Source organism: Paracoccidioides lutzii (assembly GCF_000150705.2).
Source record: "Paracoccidioides lutzii Pb01 unplaced genomic scaffold supercont2.1, whole genome shotgun sequence".
NCBI lineage: Eukaryota > Fungi > Ascomycota > Eurotiomycetes > Onygenales > Ajellomycetaceae > Paracoccidioides > Paracoccidioides lutzii.
Genome location: NW_015440947.1, coordinates 2,111,122 through 2,128,003, shown reverse-complemented (window position 1 = coordinate 2,128,003; position 16,882 = coordinate 2,111,122). Strand labels below are relative to the sequence as shown.

General features: G+C 32.9%; 4 protein-coding genes and 1 non-coding gene across 5 annotated transcripts; 2 read left to right on the top strand and 3 right to left on the bottom strand.

Moving 5' to 3' along the window:
* Nucleotides 1-2,011: 2,011 nt before the first annotated feature.
* PAAG_00600 (hypothetical protein) lies at nt 2,012-3,299 on the top strand (the record flags this gene model as incomplete). Its single annotated transcript, XM_002798015.1, has 2 exons — nt 2,012-2,123; nt 2,188-3,299. 2 exons carry the CDS (start codon nt 2,012-2,014, stop codon nt 3,297-3,299), a joined length of 1,224 nt encoding a protein of 407 aa, XP_002798061.1.
* Nucleotides 3,300-3,839: 540 nt separating this feature from the next.
* PAAG_11135 lies at nt 3,840-3,911 on the top strand. Its single transcript has one exon. It is a non-coding gene; the product is annotated as a tRNA-Gly (tRNA).
* A 475-nt stretch (nt 3,912-4,386) lies between these two features.
* PAAG_00599 (hypothetical protein) lies at nt 4,387-4,759 on the bottom strand (the record flags this gene model as incomplete). Its single annotated transcript, XM_015844074.1, has 2 exons — nt 4,387-4,497; nt 4,553-4,759. The coding sequence occupies 2 exons, from the start codon at nt 4,757-4,759 to the stop codon at nt 4,387-4,389; spliced, it is 318 nt and encodes a 105-aa protein (XP_015700409.1).
* A 1,416-nt stretch (nt 4,760-6,175) lies between these two features.
* Nucleotides 6,176-8,419, bottom strand: PAAG_00598 (DUF300 family protein; the record flags this gene model as incomplete). Its single annotated transcript, XM_015844073.1, has 6 exons — nt 6,176-6,353; nt 6,441-6,823; nt 6,879-7,904; nt 7,964-8,051; nt 8,227-8,244; nt 8,316-8,419. The coding sequence occupies 6 exons, from the start codon at nt 8,417-8,419 to the stop codon at nt 6,176-6,178; spliced, it is 1,797 nt and encodes a 598-aa protein (XP_015700408.1).
* A 3,192-nt stretch (nt 8,420-11,611) lies between these two features.
* Nucleotides 11,612-12,210, bottom strand: PAAG_00597 (hypothetical protein; the record flags this gene model as incomplete). The annotated part of the gene is made up of 2 exons (XM_015844072.1): nt 11,612-11,907; nt 12,027-12,210. The coding sequence occupies 2 exons, from the start codon at nt 12,208-12,210 to the stop codon at nt 11,612-11,614; spliced, it is 480 nt and encodes a 159-aa protein (XP_015700407.1).
* Nucleotides 12,211-16,882: the final 4,672 nt, after the last annotated feature.

Sequence of the window (16,882 nt, the reverse complement as noted above, 5' to 3'; positions counted from 1 at the left end):
TGCTCATTCTCTACCTGTAAATCTTGATATTTTGATGAAGAAAAAAATTTATATTCATAGTTATCCGAATGTGACGGGCTAGTCACTGAAAACAGCTGATAACTAGCGCGTATAAGAACAAAAAGGAATCGCTAAGGAAAGAAAAAGGAGAGATAGATCATGGAGGAATCAGGCTGCTTTTATATAGGGAAGGCTTCAGTATTAAGGGACTTTTACACGAGGATGACTGAGGCGTTGCCTCGGTAGTATAGAGTGGAGGCGTTTGTACGAAGGCCTCGGTGGTGGAGGCGCTGCTTGATAGGGCTGCTCTGATAGCGCCGAAGGCCTCGGTCGTATGTACGAAGGCTGAGTCTGAGTATCATGAGGGTTAGGGCATAGCCCTTTATACAGTACAACCTTCTCAAGATGTTGAAGATAAGATATTGAAATACTATATAGCTGTTTCTTCTTATTAAAACCTCTTTACAAGTTATAATTTTATAATCAAGCTGATAAGTAATTTAAAATATTTAAAATACTAAAATCTTGAATTCTTTATATTAAATAAAAATAATAATAATAATATTGATATACAATTAAAAAATAATTTTTAATAGAACTCTTCTTATATTTGATAATTTAAGCTTTGCTATAGTAAAATTATTGTATATATTTTATTTAATAAAAACTTTTTTTTATATGTAGATAAATAAAAAGATAAAAAATATTTTTATTAATATAATTATTTTTTGTAATTATTATTTCTTAAATTAACTTTATATATATATATAAATACTAATATCTAGTAATTAAAAATGTAAAATGTATAAATAAAAGTATAAAGATAGATAATTATATTATTATTATAAAAATTATTAAATTTTATAATTAAATTATTACTATAATTATTAAAAATAAGTTACTAATTTATATTTGTCACAGCTTCAATCTATGTTTGATTGCCAACTAGGTAAGCTAATTCGACGAAACACTAAGATGGTTCCGAAAGACGGGCCCGGGAAGAGTCTGTTTATACCCCTTTCCTTAGCATGGTTGCTAGGCGGTTCCCGTGTTTACGGGGTATTTGTTTACGGGGTAATAATTGCGGGGTAGTTGCAATGCCGTTGCTAGGCAGTTGCAATTACCCTTTTCGGTCCAACGCCGTCATGAAGTCCGGGAGCCCGTTCTACGCCATCACAATATTTATTAAATAATATTTAAAATATGATTTAAATACTTTTTAAATTAATATAAATCTATTATATTATAAAATTCAATTATTAATACTTATAATTATTTTTTTAAATCTGAAAATTGCTAATTTATGATATTAAAAATACTTTTTAATTTTACATATTTAATAATTATAACTTATTTATTTTTTGAATAATTAAATATAATAATAACTTTCTATATTTAGTTATAATAATAATTTTAAAAATTATATAAAATCTTTTATTATTAAATATTTTTTAATATCTTTAATTATTATTTTTTATTTTTTATTTATAAATAATAATAATCAACTATATATAAGTTTTTAAAATAGAAAATATTTTAAAGATAAAAAATAAAAAATTAATATAGTTAAGTTGACTATTTAATAATTTTCAAAAAGAATTTACTGCTTGATGATATTTATCACTAAATGCATCAACATCATTGAATGCACCACTTTTCATTCTAACTATTTTCACTTGTTAAATTATTCAATATGCTCATAAAAACGAAAGGTCAAGCTTCTAGTCAGAAAGAAAAGCTTCTCTTAGATGTTACTGACAAAGCCAAAGGCCTCTTCATAACAATCCCTCCGGATTAGTCGCCAAGAGCATAACGTTATGTTCGGCGATGGTTGGGTAAATAAGCCCTCGTATTCCTATATAGTTACCTTGTGTCAACGCCAAACTTGAAATGTAAAAGTTCTTTCTACGGATTAATTGAAATCAAATAGTAATATCAAAATTTGAACATTTCATACAACTCACTTTGTTTTTCCTCAACAATTCGACGGGAGTGGAGAGGAAGCAATACAATGCCTTCCAAAAGGCAACGCCACATGGTCCATGATCCAACAGTCCCTGATATTTCAGATGATGCTGCAGAGCGAAAACGCGTTTTGAATGTTCTTGCCCAGCGACGTTACAGTGAGGAAAATTTTGGTTTACGAACTTCAATGGTACTAAAGTCATGGTCTAATCCAGTGCCTAGGAAAACGAAGAAGGGAGCATCTCGCTTCTTTGGAGGCTCATATACAAATGAGCCATCAAAAAACTCGTGAATCGGGTGTTGTTGTTGTTGTAGATCCTTCTCCAACTGACAGCGCTGCCGAAAATCAGTCAGGTCTCGATATCCTGCTGCCACTAGGAGCTACAGAGTGTGAGACAGGGAACATCTCCCCCGCGTCTTCGGGCACAGTACAACGAATTCAAGAAGCACTCTTAGAGACATCAAACGATGGATCTCCGGGTGCTTTGACAGACGTTTTCACCCAATCCAATATTCTAGATGTTATACTTGAATCCATGACGCAGAACTCACCATCCTCATCCTCATCCTCTTCTATAATGCCTTTATCACCACCGTCATCATTCGATTCTCTCTTCTCTTCAGGGCTAGCCTTCCCCGAACTATCAGCTCTCTCCTATCAATTGCTCCAGAATCCTATCAACGAGCAAGATTTCACCCCAAACGACCTCTCAGCAACACTCCAATCCTACCAGGCCACGACATTCACCTTCCCGGATGACCACATCATCGAAATCCCACCCCTATCCCTGCTCCGCGCTGTCCTCACTATTGCCGATCGATTGCAACTCAAAGAGCTTATCTGGACCATGAATAGCATCAGCCCATTCTACACAGGCCCTGCAGGTTTTAGGTGCACAAATTCCGCCCCTCCGCAGTCCTCTTCTACAACCTCCTCCCTTTCTTCCTCACGGATGCCGATCTGTATAGAAAGTTTACCAGCCCATCTCCAACCAACCCCAACGCAGCGCTTAATTCCCCATCATCCAATTCTGGATCTCTTCCCCTGGCCCACCACACGCAACAAGCTCATCCAGGTCTTCAGTATGCCGGAGGATCTTCGGCCAGCTTCCGCTTCTCACCCCATGGCACTTATGAATCTGGTATATGATATCGAGGACCCCACTGAGGGGATGCGGGTGAGTGGTACGGATCCGTTTCAGATCGACATGTGGGAGATAGGACAGAGAGTGTTTGAGAGGTGGTGGTGGGCGTTTGAGACGAAAGTGATTGACATAAGTAACAATTTGAGGCAGAATAGAGGCCAACAGGGATTGGCGATTTTATTGAGTTGATCTGTGCTGAAGATCGTGCATTTGGCCATTTACTGTATACTACACATGCATATGTAGTCCGGTTGTCAGCCAAAGTGTCAAGTATACATGCTGGCAACGATACATCCCCCTGAAATATTGTATTGTTTCATTTATCGAGTTTAACCAGGGCACGGCGCGAATATGGCCCTGCGCAACTTTCACAATACTTTCTCGCTAGGCACTCTCTTCGTTCATTGTTCCAATAGATTGACAAAATATTGAGCATAAATGTTGAAATGCGAATATCCCCGCTCTTCCATCTAGAGTTGGAAATCTATATATTGAAGTTTATGTATCCATGTCTTAAGGAACTTCTTATATGTCCGTAAGCTGCTTCAGAAGATAGATCCAAGTAGACTTTTTGTTAAGGATTTTAGATTCAAACATGACAATATCCTGCATGTTGAAGGCGGTTCGAATGAATTAATCGATAACCACCGAAATATGGACTGCAACCCAAAATATAAAATTCTACACAACTGAAAGAGCAGATTTTTTATACTTTTAACAATTAAAGAGGCTCCAGTGGTCCAATGGTTAGGATTCTTGCCTTCCAAGCAAGAGGTCCGTGTTCGATTCACGGCTGGTGCAAAGATTGATTATTATTTCTGGCTTGCCATTTTGGTGTTTTATTTTTGATTTGGTTAATTTTCGGTTATTTTGCCTAGCAAAGTGTTTCTGGGGCGGTTAAAGAACCTCTATGCTTCGTCAGTTAAGCGCGGTTTCCTGGCACTTAACTTATTCTGAACCAGTCGGCTCCGTGCGCCAATTTTGGGATTTTCAACAATTAACAGTTGACTTGACGCTTTTTCAGCTTTCATTTCTTTTTTCCATTTCACCGACAAACTTGCAGGAGGTCAAGATGCAAAGAATCTCTAAATATGTGAAGAACCTAATCAGAATATGGAGTAGCTGGACATTAAAAGACCAGGACTAAAACTTGATTGCTCCACTGATTTTATTGACAACGATATTCTACACAACCTGACTGGCAAAAGCCTAAGTTCGTTTGTGTCTCATCAGGGAAATCTTCACAGGGAAGTAGCTTTTCTGTTCATGCGATTTATCAAAATCTCGCGTTGGTATTGGAGTTGCCCGTCTTCGCCATGTTCGGTTCCGTTTTCAATGAACTGGTCGGCGGGGCATCGAACCCATTCATGCGAATCCACCAGTGAAACTAAAACAGAATTTCCAGGAAAATTGAAACGCACCTATGGTGTCTATAAATGCACCTCTCCCCTCCTTTTGACCTCAGTATCACCAGGACGTTCGCGGGTGCTGTGTCCATCGCATCCGTGGATGGTTGACGGGATGTTATGAAAACCGTTTCGCCTTGGCAGACTCATTTCCCCGCCACTGCTTCTCATTGTTACAGAATTGATAACCCCCTCATCTGCAGCAGCGAGAGATGGAGAAGGTGGAGGTGAACGGCCGGGCATGCTCCTCGATCCTTATCCCCCCAGTTTGAGAGGCTGTTCCAGGATATTTAAGGCCTTTGCCTGTGGTCTTGGATGGATATCTTTAAAGCTCCCATCGCCTTACCAAAATATGGCTATTTATTTGCACATCATTTGAACCAATTGCCTGCTTCTATATATAATGCAAACACCTCAAGGTATTCACAATGGGTTTTCTCGCACTTGTTCTTCTTCCCCTCTCCGCCAGCATCGTGGTCACAAAGAACTTATAAGTTTACTAGCAGACAGGAACATGCATTTCGACCGAAGCATACGCAGCAGCTGGGATTGACCCCTAAATTCTGCCCCAATGACCCCAATAACATCATATGCTCTACGGAGACACCGCACCCAGAGATGTCGGAGAGCAATTGCTAGCCACATGTCATCTTGGCTGGAAAGACTATTCTTGCCGCACACGAAGGCCGTCCATGTCGTTTGGTGCTATGCAAATAACTCGGGCGAACATGGCAAGGGATTGGCGTAGGATTTCATGGTCGGGGTATGTGATTTTGCCTTGTTTCCTTTGCTGTTCTTGAAATTGGCAATTTTTTCCTCTTTCCTCTTGACTTCGACCTTCTATGATATCCTTTTAAGTTCTTATTTGCTGACGGGGACAAATATACAACAGTCGTGCACCCTGAGGGCCGAGTGATTGCTAAGAGTGTCATGAACAACCACAGGAGCCTCAACGTTATGTATGTCATCTGGGACCAGATGATCTGGAACTTAAAGCATCAGTGAGACTCCGACTAGTTGAAAAAACTGGAGACAAATGGAGGACAAAGGCTCTATTTCAGCTAATCATTGGTATGTATTTCTGTTTCCTTTCCCCCTCTTTGTTATCGTCTCCTCTGTTGGTGAGTTGTGAATTCAAGGTTAAGCAAATGAAATATATGTCAAAAGGGACCATGTTAACCCTTAGGTTGTCATGGACATCAGCAATATTTATGTGATTGTAGATAGATCGCTCAATCATCCCTTAACCAAAAAGTATTGAATGGACCTCTAGTTTATTTCCAATTTGCAATAAGTGAACAGGAATTTTTTTTTCTTTCTCTCCAAGAAACATCAGCGGTGTCCCACCCATCAAGGGTGAAACATCCATTAATCAACCAAAAAGGGAAAAAATGAGGAAGAGAAATCCTATCCACAATAATTTGCCTGAAGTCCGGAACCTAAAAGATTAAATAATTGCCGCTACCAAGATTGACTAGGGAGAAATAAGAGTCTGGTCCATGCGCATTCCGTAAAACGCCATGCCAAAAGGGTAGGCAGGGAGATACGTCCTAAAGAAAACAAAAAATGACTTGATCGAAGAAAGATATCGTAAACAAAAAAAACATGATCATTGTTTTTCACACACACACACACACACCATGTTTGCTAACATTCAAATCATCTACTCCAAGCATCGTGTTCTTCATTGAATGACCCGTATGCCATATTTCTTCCTGGGCTGTCAGCATCTGCCTCGTTATCCCTGTCGATCGAGCTGCCTTGTTCCATAGGATGTTCGACGACGATCCTGCCTTCGTTGCTTTCTAGTCGGTTGCTCGTATTTACCAAATGGCCACTTCAAGAAGAACACTATCAGCAGCTTTCATGGAATACTTGTTGAATAGATACATTGTAAGTTTTTTTGCTGAGGGTTGAAACTCACACTAAACACGCTTCATCAGCTATGTTTCCCTGTCCTTGTTCACATTGTTCACATGCATCCTCCCGCTCCTGTTCAGCTGTTCCAACATCATCCACGACATCAAGCAGTTGGTTTTGTCTCAACCGGGATTGGGTGGAGAGACTAGAGCTGCGATGTTGCTTGATTCCATTAGCAGCAGGTCGTTTCGATCTGCGATTAAATCTTTGGCTTGATGAACTCTCTGTTGCTTCGTTGTTGGCATGAATATATCTGTTTCTCTGTTTAGCCGGTCTCTCGACATGGCTTGTTTCGGTGTTTCTTCGATGAGGGGTTGATACAGAGAGCCTCGGCCGCCTCTGTAGTCGAAGTTCGGGTGGCACTTCATTTGCTGTTATCACAGGATACTAATGGAGAGGTTAGTTAATTTGGAAGACAATGCTTGCATATGTGCCTTCTTACGTTATAATCCCCAAACTCCAAAGCCCTCGCATTTTCGAAGAGTCTTTCGTCTTCTTCATCGAGTGTAATTGTCTCGGAATCATCGCTAGCACAACTTCCATCGCTTGCACTACCCCTTGCAAATCTCCTCTGAGAACCCCCCCGGCTAACCGACGAGCCTAAGAGCGGCGTTCGGCTAGTTGCTTCTCCGGGTTTGGGGATCCAATATTTAGCCTTCCCGCCCCTTTCATATCTCATGCCAGCCATCACTCTGGCTAAGCGAGAGTCGGATTCCTCATGCGCCATTACATTGTCACCGGAGTCGAATTGCCTATATTGATATTTCTCTCCGCGGAAGGTCTCTTTGGTATCTTCGATAAGATCTCGGATTCCAAAAGCATCCCGAATGGCGTATTTGACAGGCATTCGTGCGGCGGACACAGATGGATCGGCATAATCATGCCAGGAGAAGGCATACCAGTGGGTGAGAGCAAAGATGGGCATCTCGAAACAGATCAAGCTGTCCTGGATTGCTGCAGCAAGGTTGTTGGAGGTGTATCCTGCAACCCCGTTTGGTAAGGCTCCAAGCCATTGTAGGATCGAGAGGAAGAACCCTTGCCAATAGGAGGCAAAGATAATGAGTTTGACGCAAAGAAATTTAGGAACCGGACGAAATGGTTTTAGGTCATCGTGCATACACACCCAAAACATTGCCAATGAGTAAAGACTGATTGAAACGCTCAGATTGAATATAATTCCTATCCACAGATAGCCCGAAGAAATTCCAAGATAGCCTTCTTGGTATGTTCCAGTAGCCTTCATTATGATAGATGCTAAAGCAAGAATAGGTTTTAGCCACGCGTATTGAAGAATACCACGTTTCATCGTAAGAAAGGTATGGGGATCCGAAATGTCGACTTTCGCAAGACAGTGATTGAGAGGCCAAGCATGCTGCACTGGTGCACGCCCGTGGGTCATCACTATGAGAGCACGTTCTCCACCAAGACAATTGATAAGGAGTTGGAAAAACGTATATATCGTAAATGCCTTATGTCAACGTTAATAATGTCTTCGGAAGTCTTCTGGGGGTTTCGCAAGAGTCGTACCTCATATATATCGCGGATCGGAACTATGAAAGCAGGTGCAGTCAACGAAATTATGCTCACCCAAGACGATACCGAATATATGGGAACCCTACAGGTAGTCAGTACGGAAATCTAAATTTTTGAGAAATGGGAGCAGACATTAAAAGTATCCTCACGGCATATCGCTGAAGCAGTGGCTTCCAATAATTTTTCCTACACAGCACGTGTTATAATACGTCGACATAGAATACGCAGGGCGTCAGGCGCGAAAGGGTAACGCTCACATTTGAAGCCATATCGACCTGAGGGTAATTTAAGTTAGCGATACGTACTAGGAGAGAAAAGCAAGAAATGTGAAGGGTGCTGGACATACACCAGAGATAGTAATGTAGCGACCAAAGCTGCCACGCCAGCGATGATGATCGTAACCCTGGCCAGGCTTGAGCCCGTTCCCCCAGAACTGGAGGTGCCCGCCATGGTCGATATGGTTGAATGCATCGTTTACGATCGCGACGCTGCTTGCATAGCCATGGTGCCTTTAGGTCATTGCGCGGACGGAGAAGATCGAGTGTACCAAGCGAACATAGCTCCGTTGACTGCCAAGACGGATTTGATGTGATCGGTGAGTCCCACAATGGAAATAACGAGCTCCGCGCAAAGATAACTGCCTGTGTGGTGGATTGGGGAGCGCGGGTTGGGGCGGTAAATATCTTTAGGTTAACGTTCGGGTTCGTGGTGGTGGTTGATGACCCAAGGCAGCGTGATAAATAGAAATAGTAACTAGCTCAACCAACTGAGCAGTGCACTCAATCAAGCAGCGCACCAAGTTGCAACACAAAACTACGTACGGATGATACCCGGTCTAGTGGCCACCTGCATAAATCTCTTGACCTTTCAACACAATGAAAAATATCTACACAAAAGTAAAGAATTACGAAATGGCACTATGACTTCTTTTAAAGCTGCAGCTGCAGCTGCAGCTTGCATCCCCTTAAGAATCACTTTACATCACTGATAAGCAGGGAAATCAAATATGGTAAAGTTCATTAACAAGCAACAAAAACTAAGCTTTCAACAAGGAAGAGTTTCTAGTTCAACAAATATTGAATGAGAATAAAATATTTAAACTTAATCTTTTTAATATATATATAAAATAAATGATTTTCAAAGTTTATAGATGAATGAAAATATTATTTATTTAAATAAAAGTTAGATGTATAAATATTTAAAATATAATTTAAAAATTTATTACTTATAATAAAAAATATATTTAATATAATATTTATATAAAAATATATAATTAATATTAAATATTAAATTAAGAAAATATTATATATTAAATTTATATATATTATAAAATATATTTGTTGGATGATTCTAACTACGTGTCAAACTACGCGTTGATATGGATCAGAGATCACGTGAACAGCAGGCGGCCTTGCTGTAAGGAATAACGTTGATTTGTGTTCGTTGCTTAGCTAAGCGAGAGCAATAACGTAATTGATAAGTGAGTTGACCACATAAGTGGGTCAGCCACTTTCCTCCCCACTATACAACAAGAATGCCTTCAAAGTCTCAACTATAAAGAAAAACTAGCAAATTACATTATAAATTATTTCCTATACACTTAGAGCATGTACAGGCAGTATGCTCAATAATCTCACATACACTACATTGTGATGCTGCATATTTTTGTGATCACAACTCAGTAGTCTCAACTATTTTCTACTTTTATTCATTGATTCTTTATATGCAATTCAAGTCTTCTTCAACTCTCAAAGCACTCTCTTGAGCTACATATGTATGGCTTCTTTCTCACTTCTTCTTTTGTTTAACATTTGCAGTTCTTAACTTTTTGTTTTCAGCTATTAGAATAGCAGCACTATACATTGTTATTTAACATCTTTTGATCAGCTGATTTAGAGTATGATTGATTAGACTAAATAAGCTCTGCATATAGTACTTGATATATTCTTTAACTTTCTCAGCCTGCTGCTTCAATTGATGTATATTATGCAGTGTGACTGTGGCCCAGAAAGTTTGAAAGCTATGAAAGATCTCTAAGAAAATGAGAATATACATTATAATATTAAGCTGTGAGAGAATCTGCTCAGAATCATACAAAATCAGCTCAGCAGTTCTAAAGCTGCTCTTGATATTGCTCTCAATCAGAGCCTGCATTTAAGCTGCAGAATAAAGACTTAAAAACTTCTTGTCAATATGATTGATCTCAAACTGCATTTGATTTTTCATTTGCTGTCTATATGCAATTTTCAGAGATGAGAAGCAGTCAACATTCAATGATTGAAGAAGATGAGAGAAATATGATAATATATAGAGGATAATAATTTGATTCTCAGTACAAAATTGATCAAATTCAGCTAATACATGACTTCAATATCAATTTAAAATCAACAGTTGATATCTACTCTTCATATAGAATAGAGTCTTTTTGTTAAATATCTCTTTTAGTCAGTATAAGCTCAGCTGATCAATGATTCAGTCATTCTCACTGACTTCAATCATTTAGTCACATGGTAATTCTTCTGTCTTGTATCAGCAAGATTGATACATCTTTTCTTTGAGAATAATTATTATATACAAAACTCAATTAGTTGCATTGACTTCAACAATAATAGTCACTTATTTCTGATCTTCAGACTATACAAGCTTGAGATTCTCAGGTCTTTCAAATTCAATCATTATCTTAGTAGTTTCAATTACACTTATTTGAAATTCAATCTCATCAAAGTTATAAATATCATCTTCTAGGATTTCATACTTCACAATAGTATTTTATACAAGTTTAAATCATTCACAGATAATCTCAGAATTCTCACATAAGATTTGCTGATAATTGTAATTGCATAAGAACTTGAATTTCAGCTCATCATGACACTTGACAAAGTTTCATACTTAGTATTCACTTATTATGAGTGAAGGATTGAATTCTTGACTGATAAGAAGAAAGTTAATCATTTCTTATACAGCTGCAATCTGAAGAGACTGATCTCATTCATTCATGATCAGAATTCATTGAACAAGAGATTCTTCCTCTGTAAGACTAAGTTTCCAGTTCTTTAAAGAAGTGTTAACACGTGCTGTATGATCATATACTTAATCATTTAAAGTGAAACATAAAATATCATACAGCTTTGCTGCAGCTCATACACTTGAAATTTGATCATTTTTAAATGCTTGAATGGCTAAAAGAAGCCTTCCTTCCTGAGTAGAGGCTTTATTTCTTTGTGTGATTGACATTTTTGATGATGAAGATGTTGTTCTGGGATGAGATGAAAAGTGGCTGACTTGCTAATGTGGCTGACTCACTTATTGATTACGTTATAATATGGTGGGGCCACGTGATAGGGTAGCCGTAGTATCCACCAACACCCGCGATCATGAATCAGACAATCATGTGTCAATGATTGGCCCGTCGCCGTTCCAGGAAACATGCAGACGATGGGTAACCGTATCAAGCGCCCTTTGGGGCAGGGAGAGTTGATGAATAGTTTGTTCCTAGCAATCGTGTGAATAAAATATCCCTTGTTGGAAGCCCATACAGTGTTTACCAAGCTCTTCGAAGCAAGTTTCTCAGCACTATGCCCAAGAGATTCAAAAAGAAAGGAGCAACCTTGATGAGAACCTCTGGAGTTCATACCAATACACTCACTGCTTATCATTACTTTCATGACAGCATGCCACAATCATCCTACCATTTGTTTCGCCAGACGCAGATGTCCTCATCCTCAACACAATGCAATCAACAGCAGTATCCCGCTCTTGTTTCTCCACTGCAAGCGGGTGGATTGAGAAGCTCCCTAGCGCGCTTAGAAGATGTCCGGCCACACCCGATACGTCCTTCAATCCGGGTCGCGGAGAGGCAGAGAAACGACGACTGAGTAGCCGCGACAATTGAGAGATTGACCAAGGAACGTGACTATTTGAGACGTTTGTGTCATAGGCTGGGGAATAACAGTCGATTCGATACCTGCTTCCTCTCGACTGCGACTGCTGATTGACACTTATCAAAAACATCGTTCGAGTCGCATGTGCATTAGCCAGTAGAAGCGGTCACTCTAACCATATCTAGATATTTGACAGCGATTTGTTGCAGGATATGCAGATGGTCGCAGGTCGAACGGGCCGTCCACAAACATAATCAGCTGTTTAATCGTGCGGATATGTGCAAGAAATATAGACTGACTCTTCACAGATTTACCCAAATCTCCTGCGGTGTTTGTCAGAGTTTGTTGGTGGTTGAGCATGGGCGTGCAGCAAATAAAATTTAGACCGGATTACTTTCCAAAACAGGCAAAGGTGCTTAGTAATTTTCTCTACTTCAATGTAACGTACTTCACCAAGCAACGGAAACCACTGCGCAGTAGATTCTCTCTGAAAATCATCAAATATTCAATGTATTCAACAATCAACACAGTTAAATATTTAAATTAAGACTATATAATAGTTGAATATAAAGCTATTTATTAGGGCAACTTTGCATAGTATGTTCAATAGTTCCACAGCTACTGTAATGTGATGAAGCTCACTAATGAGATATAGCTTCAATCCGAGCTTCAACCTGCATATCAAGCTGCTGAACACACACATGATCTTTCTGTATAAATAGAATAGTATCCTGATTTAAATTAGCATGTTCTTGTTTTTTTTCTTTGTCTTTCACTCATTTTCTGCTTATACAATCTTGATTTTTTGATGAAGAAGAAAAATAAATTATTTTTTTAATTTTATATATTTAATAATCATAATTCATTTATAATTTCTTTAAATAATTGTACATGATCTCTCATTGTGCTCAGCTGCAGTAATAACTTTAAAAATTATATAAAGTCATATCATAAAATTATATTTTTTAAAGTTTTAAATATTATTTTATAAATTTTATATTTTTGAATAATTTTTATATATTATCTTTAATTATTATTTTATAATTTTCAAGTATTTTTACTTTATTTATTGATAAAATATAAAGTAATTATAATATATATATAGTTGAAAATATTATTAAATAAATTAAAATATTTAATTAATTTTTAAAAATAATAATAAAATTAAAAATATATATTTAAAGTAGAATTTATATTATTTTATATAAAAATTTTTATTAAATTAAAATATCTTACTTATTTATATTTAATTATTATTTGATTTTTTTTAATTTTTATCAATTTATAATTATTTATATATATTTTTGAATATAATTTAATATCAATAAGTTATTTATATAAAATAGTTATAAAAATTTTATATATTTTTAAAGCTTTTATATTTAATATATTTTTTTTAATTTATATAAAATAATAATTAACTATATATAAAATTTTTAAAATAAAAATATTTAAAAAAAATATATTAAAATAATATATTAAAATAGTTAAGTTGAATATTTAATAATTTTTAAAAAAAATTTATTACTCAATAATATTTATAAATTTTATATATTAATTTTTAAGTTTATAATAATATTTAATTAAAATTAAAATTTATTTTTTAAAAAGATAATTTATTATTTTTTTAAATAAATATTAAATAAAAAAATTTTTTAATTTAAAAATTTAATTAATAAATAATTTTTTTTAAATTTATTATAATTATATAAATTTGTATATAATTTATATAAAAAATACTATCAATTATGAGATTTAATAAAAATTATATAAATTATTTAATTCAAATAAAAATATCTATTTCATATTTTTCAAATATATTTGAAAAAGATTTAAATAGAAAAAGATTTCTAGATTAAAATAAATACTCTAGTAATTTAAAGAAAATATTATCTTTTTAGCTATATAAAATATATACTATAATTAAAAACTAATTATTAAATTTAAATATAAAAAATATAAATCACAATATACTTTATTTTTAAAAAAAAAATTTAAAATTATTAATAGATATTACTATTAGTAAACTGTTAAAAAAAGAGAAAAAAACTACATATATTTAAAAACTTTGAAAAATAAATAAGAAAAGCTTATTATTAATATATTCAGATGATTTAAAAAACAAATAAAAATAGTTGAGAGCTGATATAGTAGTTAAATATTCTAAATCAGATTCAAAATATAAGATATTTTCATAAAATTTAAAAAAAAAATATAAAGTTTTTAATATTTATCAACACTTCAATCTAGATGCAAATGAAATTGATATTCAATTATCAGCTAAATAAGCTATTTAAATGAAATACTAAGACGATTTTTAAGAAATAAGTTCAAAGAAGACTTTGTTTATATAGCTTTTTTTCTTACTACTATTTCTCACATTTATATATTATTCATTGTGATGTCAAGGCTCTTTAACTCCTTGTCCTCACACTGCTTACCATAGTGACTTACTAAAGCACTTATCTTCATACTGCTTATCAAAGCACTTTAGAATCAGCATCTATTAGAGAATCAGTATTATCTCATAATTCAGCATTCAGAATTAGCATAGATCAATATTTCTCAAAAATCAGTCCTTTAGCATCAGCACTTCCTGGAGAATAGAATCAGTACTTCATGAACATTCAGGTCACTGCATTGCTAATTCTCTATTTTATGAAAAATTAGAGATAGAATCTATTACTATTCATTTATGTATATAAACACTCTGAATCTCTAAAGTTTCTTTAAGAGATTCAGTGATTAGCTACTATTCAATCCTACACATATCTTTTATTCATTGCTATTCTTTTCTCTTCATAGCACTTGCAGTATCTATATACCTACTCTTTTACAATTTTAGTTATAGAGCTTTTCACACTTCGTTTTGACATTTAGTTCATCCACCTTAGTGTTCTCATATTCATATGCAGAATAATTATTAAGTTAGTTGCTATATCAATGTTTAAATAGTTGTAATTATTGATTTCGTTTTGACATTTAGTTCATCCACCTTAGTGTTCTCATATTCATATGCAGAATAATTATTAGGTTAGTTGCTATATCAATGTTTAAATAGTTGTAATTATTGATTTCGTTTTGACATTTAGTTCATCCACCTTAGTGTTCTCATATTCATATGCAGAATAATTATTAGGTTAGTTGCTATATCAATGTTTAAATAGTTGTAATTATTGATCATCTTAGCTTATAATTTTATATTATTGAAAAAACTGAACAGAGCTTATCTATTTTACATTATCACAATATTAAATTATTTATAATTTAAAAAACTTTTATAATAGCTTATAAAATGATCTCTTAGAAAGCAAATATTAATAATATTTAAATATTTTTATATAATCAAATAGTATTGAAAAGACTTCAGAAATATAAAATTTAAAGTAGTTAGATAAATCTTGAATTAATTCAAAAAATAGTAAAAAGAATTAAAATTAAGAATAAAAATATTCAAATATATTTATTTTAAGTATCTATTTATATAGATATTTTAGAAAATAAAAAAGCAGATCTAGCAGCAAAGATTGAAACTAAAACTTAAAAACTAATTTAAAAAATTATATTTTGATTATATTTTAAAAAAAAGATTAAAAAATCATATCTTAATAAATAAATAAAAATCTGAGAAAAAGAGAAAAAAAGTACTTAGTATGTAAAATATGAAATGAAATCAAAGTGAAAATCTACATCAATAAAATATAGAAAAAAAATATTTTCCTTTATAATACAATTGAAACTTGAATATAACTACTTTAAATTATACATAAAAAGATTTAAAAATTCTTTGAATTCTGATAGATGTGATTTTTATAATATAGTTAAAAATTCAGATTATATACTATTAAATTACTTATTAAATAATAAGATAAGAAAGAAATTAAAAGAAAAACACTCAATTAATTAATTAAATATGATCTTTTTATTCAATACTGAATTAAAAAGAAAGTTTTTAATTAAATTTATAAAGAAAATAAAAATTATTTCTAGAGAATAAAATTCAATATCAAATGAAAATGATATTAATTTATAATAAAGCTAAGAATATTTTCAATAATACTTTTATTAAAATTTTTTTTATATTAAATTATTGTTTATTTTATTTTATTTTATTTTATTTTATTTTATTTGATTTTATATAATTTTATTTTAATATTTATTTTATTTAAATTAAAAAAAAGACTGAATCAAAATTGAAATTATAAATATATTATTTATTAAAAGATTATTAAATACTGTACTATTCTAAAATAAAACTCTATAAATATATAAGTTAATTATTTTTTATTACTTAAATTAATTAAATAGTTAAATTCTAGTCTAATTAAATAGATATTATAATTACTAAATAAATATATTTTAAATAAAAAAGAATAATAATAATTATATAAAAAAATATTCAATTAATTAATAGTATAAAATTAATTTTAGAATTATAAGTAAATATATAAATTTTAAATTAATTTTTTATATTTATATAAAGTTTTTTTAAATTTTTTTATAAATTAAAAATATTATTTATAAAATATATTAGTTTATTAAATAAAAACTTAATAATAATTATTTTTAATTAATTATTATCTAATATTTTAATATTTTATTAATAAGTATAAAATTAAAATAAAAAAGTTTTAAATTTTTTAAATAATTAAAATTTTTATTTATTTAAATTTAATAAAATTAAATTATAATATATTTTTATTTTTAACTTTATTATTTTAAAATTTAAAAATATTTTTTATTATTTTTATTAATATTTTATTTTAATTTTATAATATTAAAAATATTAATTTATTTTATTAATAATTTTTTATTTTTATTTAAATATTAAATAATTTAATTAAAATATAAAATTATCTAAAAAGATATATATATATATATAAATTAATATAAATTAACAATACTAGTAAAGAGAAAAATTAAACAAAATAATTATCAACCTTAGCTTCATTCTCAACCTCAAGACATGGGCCATGCAAGCTTTATCTATATTAGAAACAAAAAAGGTATTGATAACAAAAAGGACATCTCA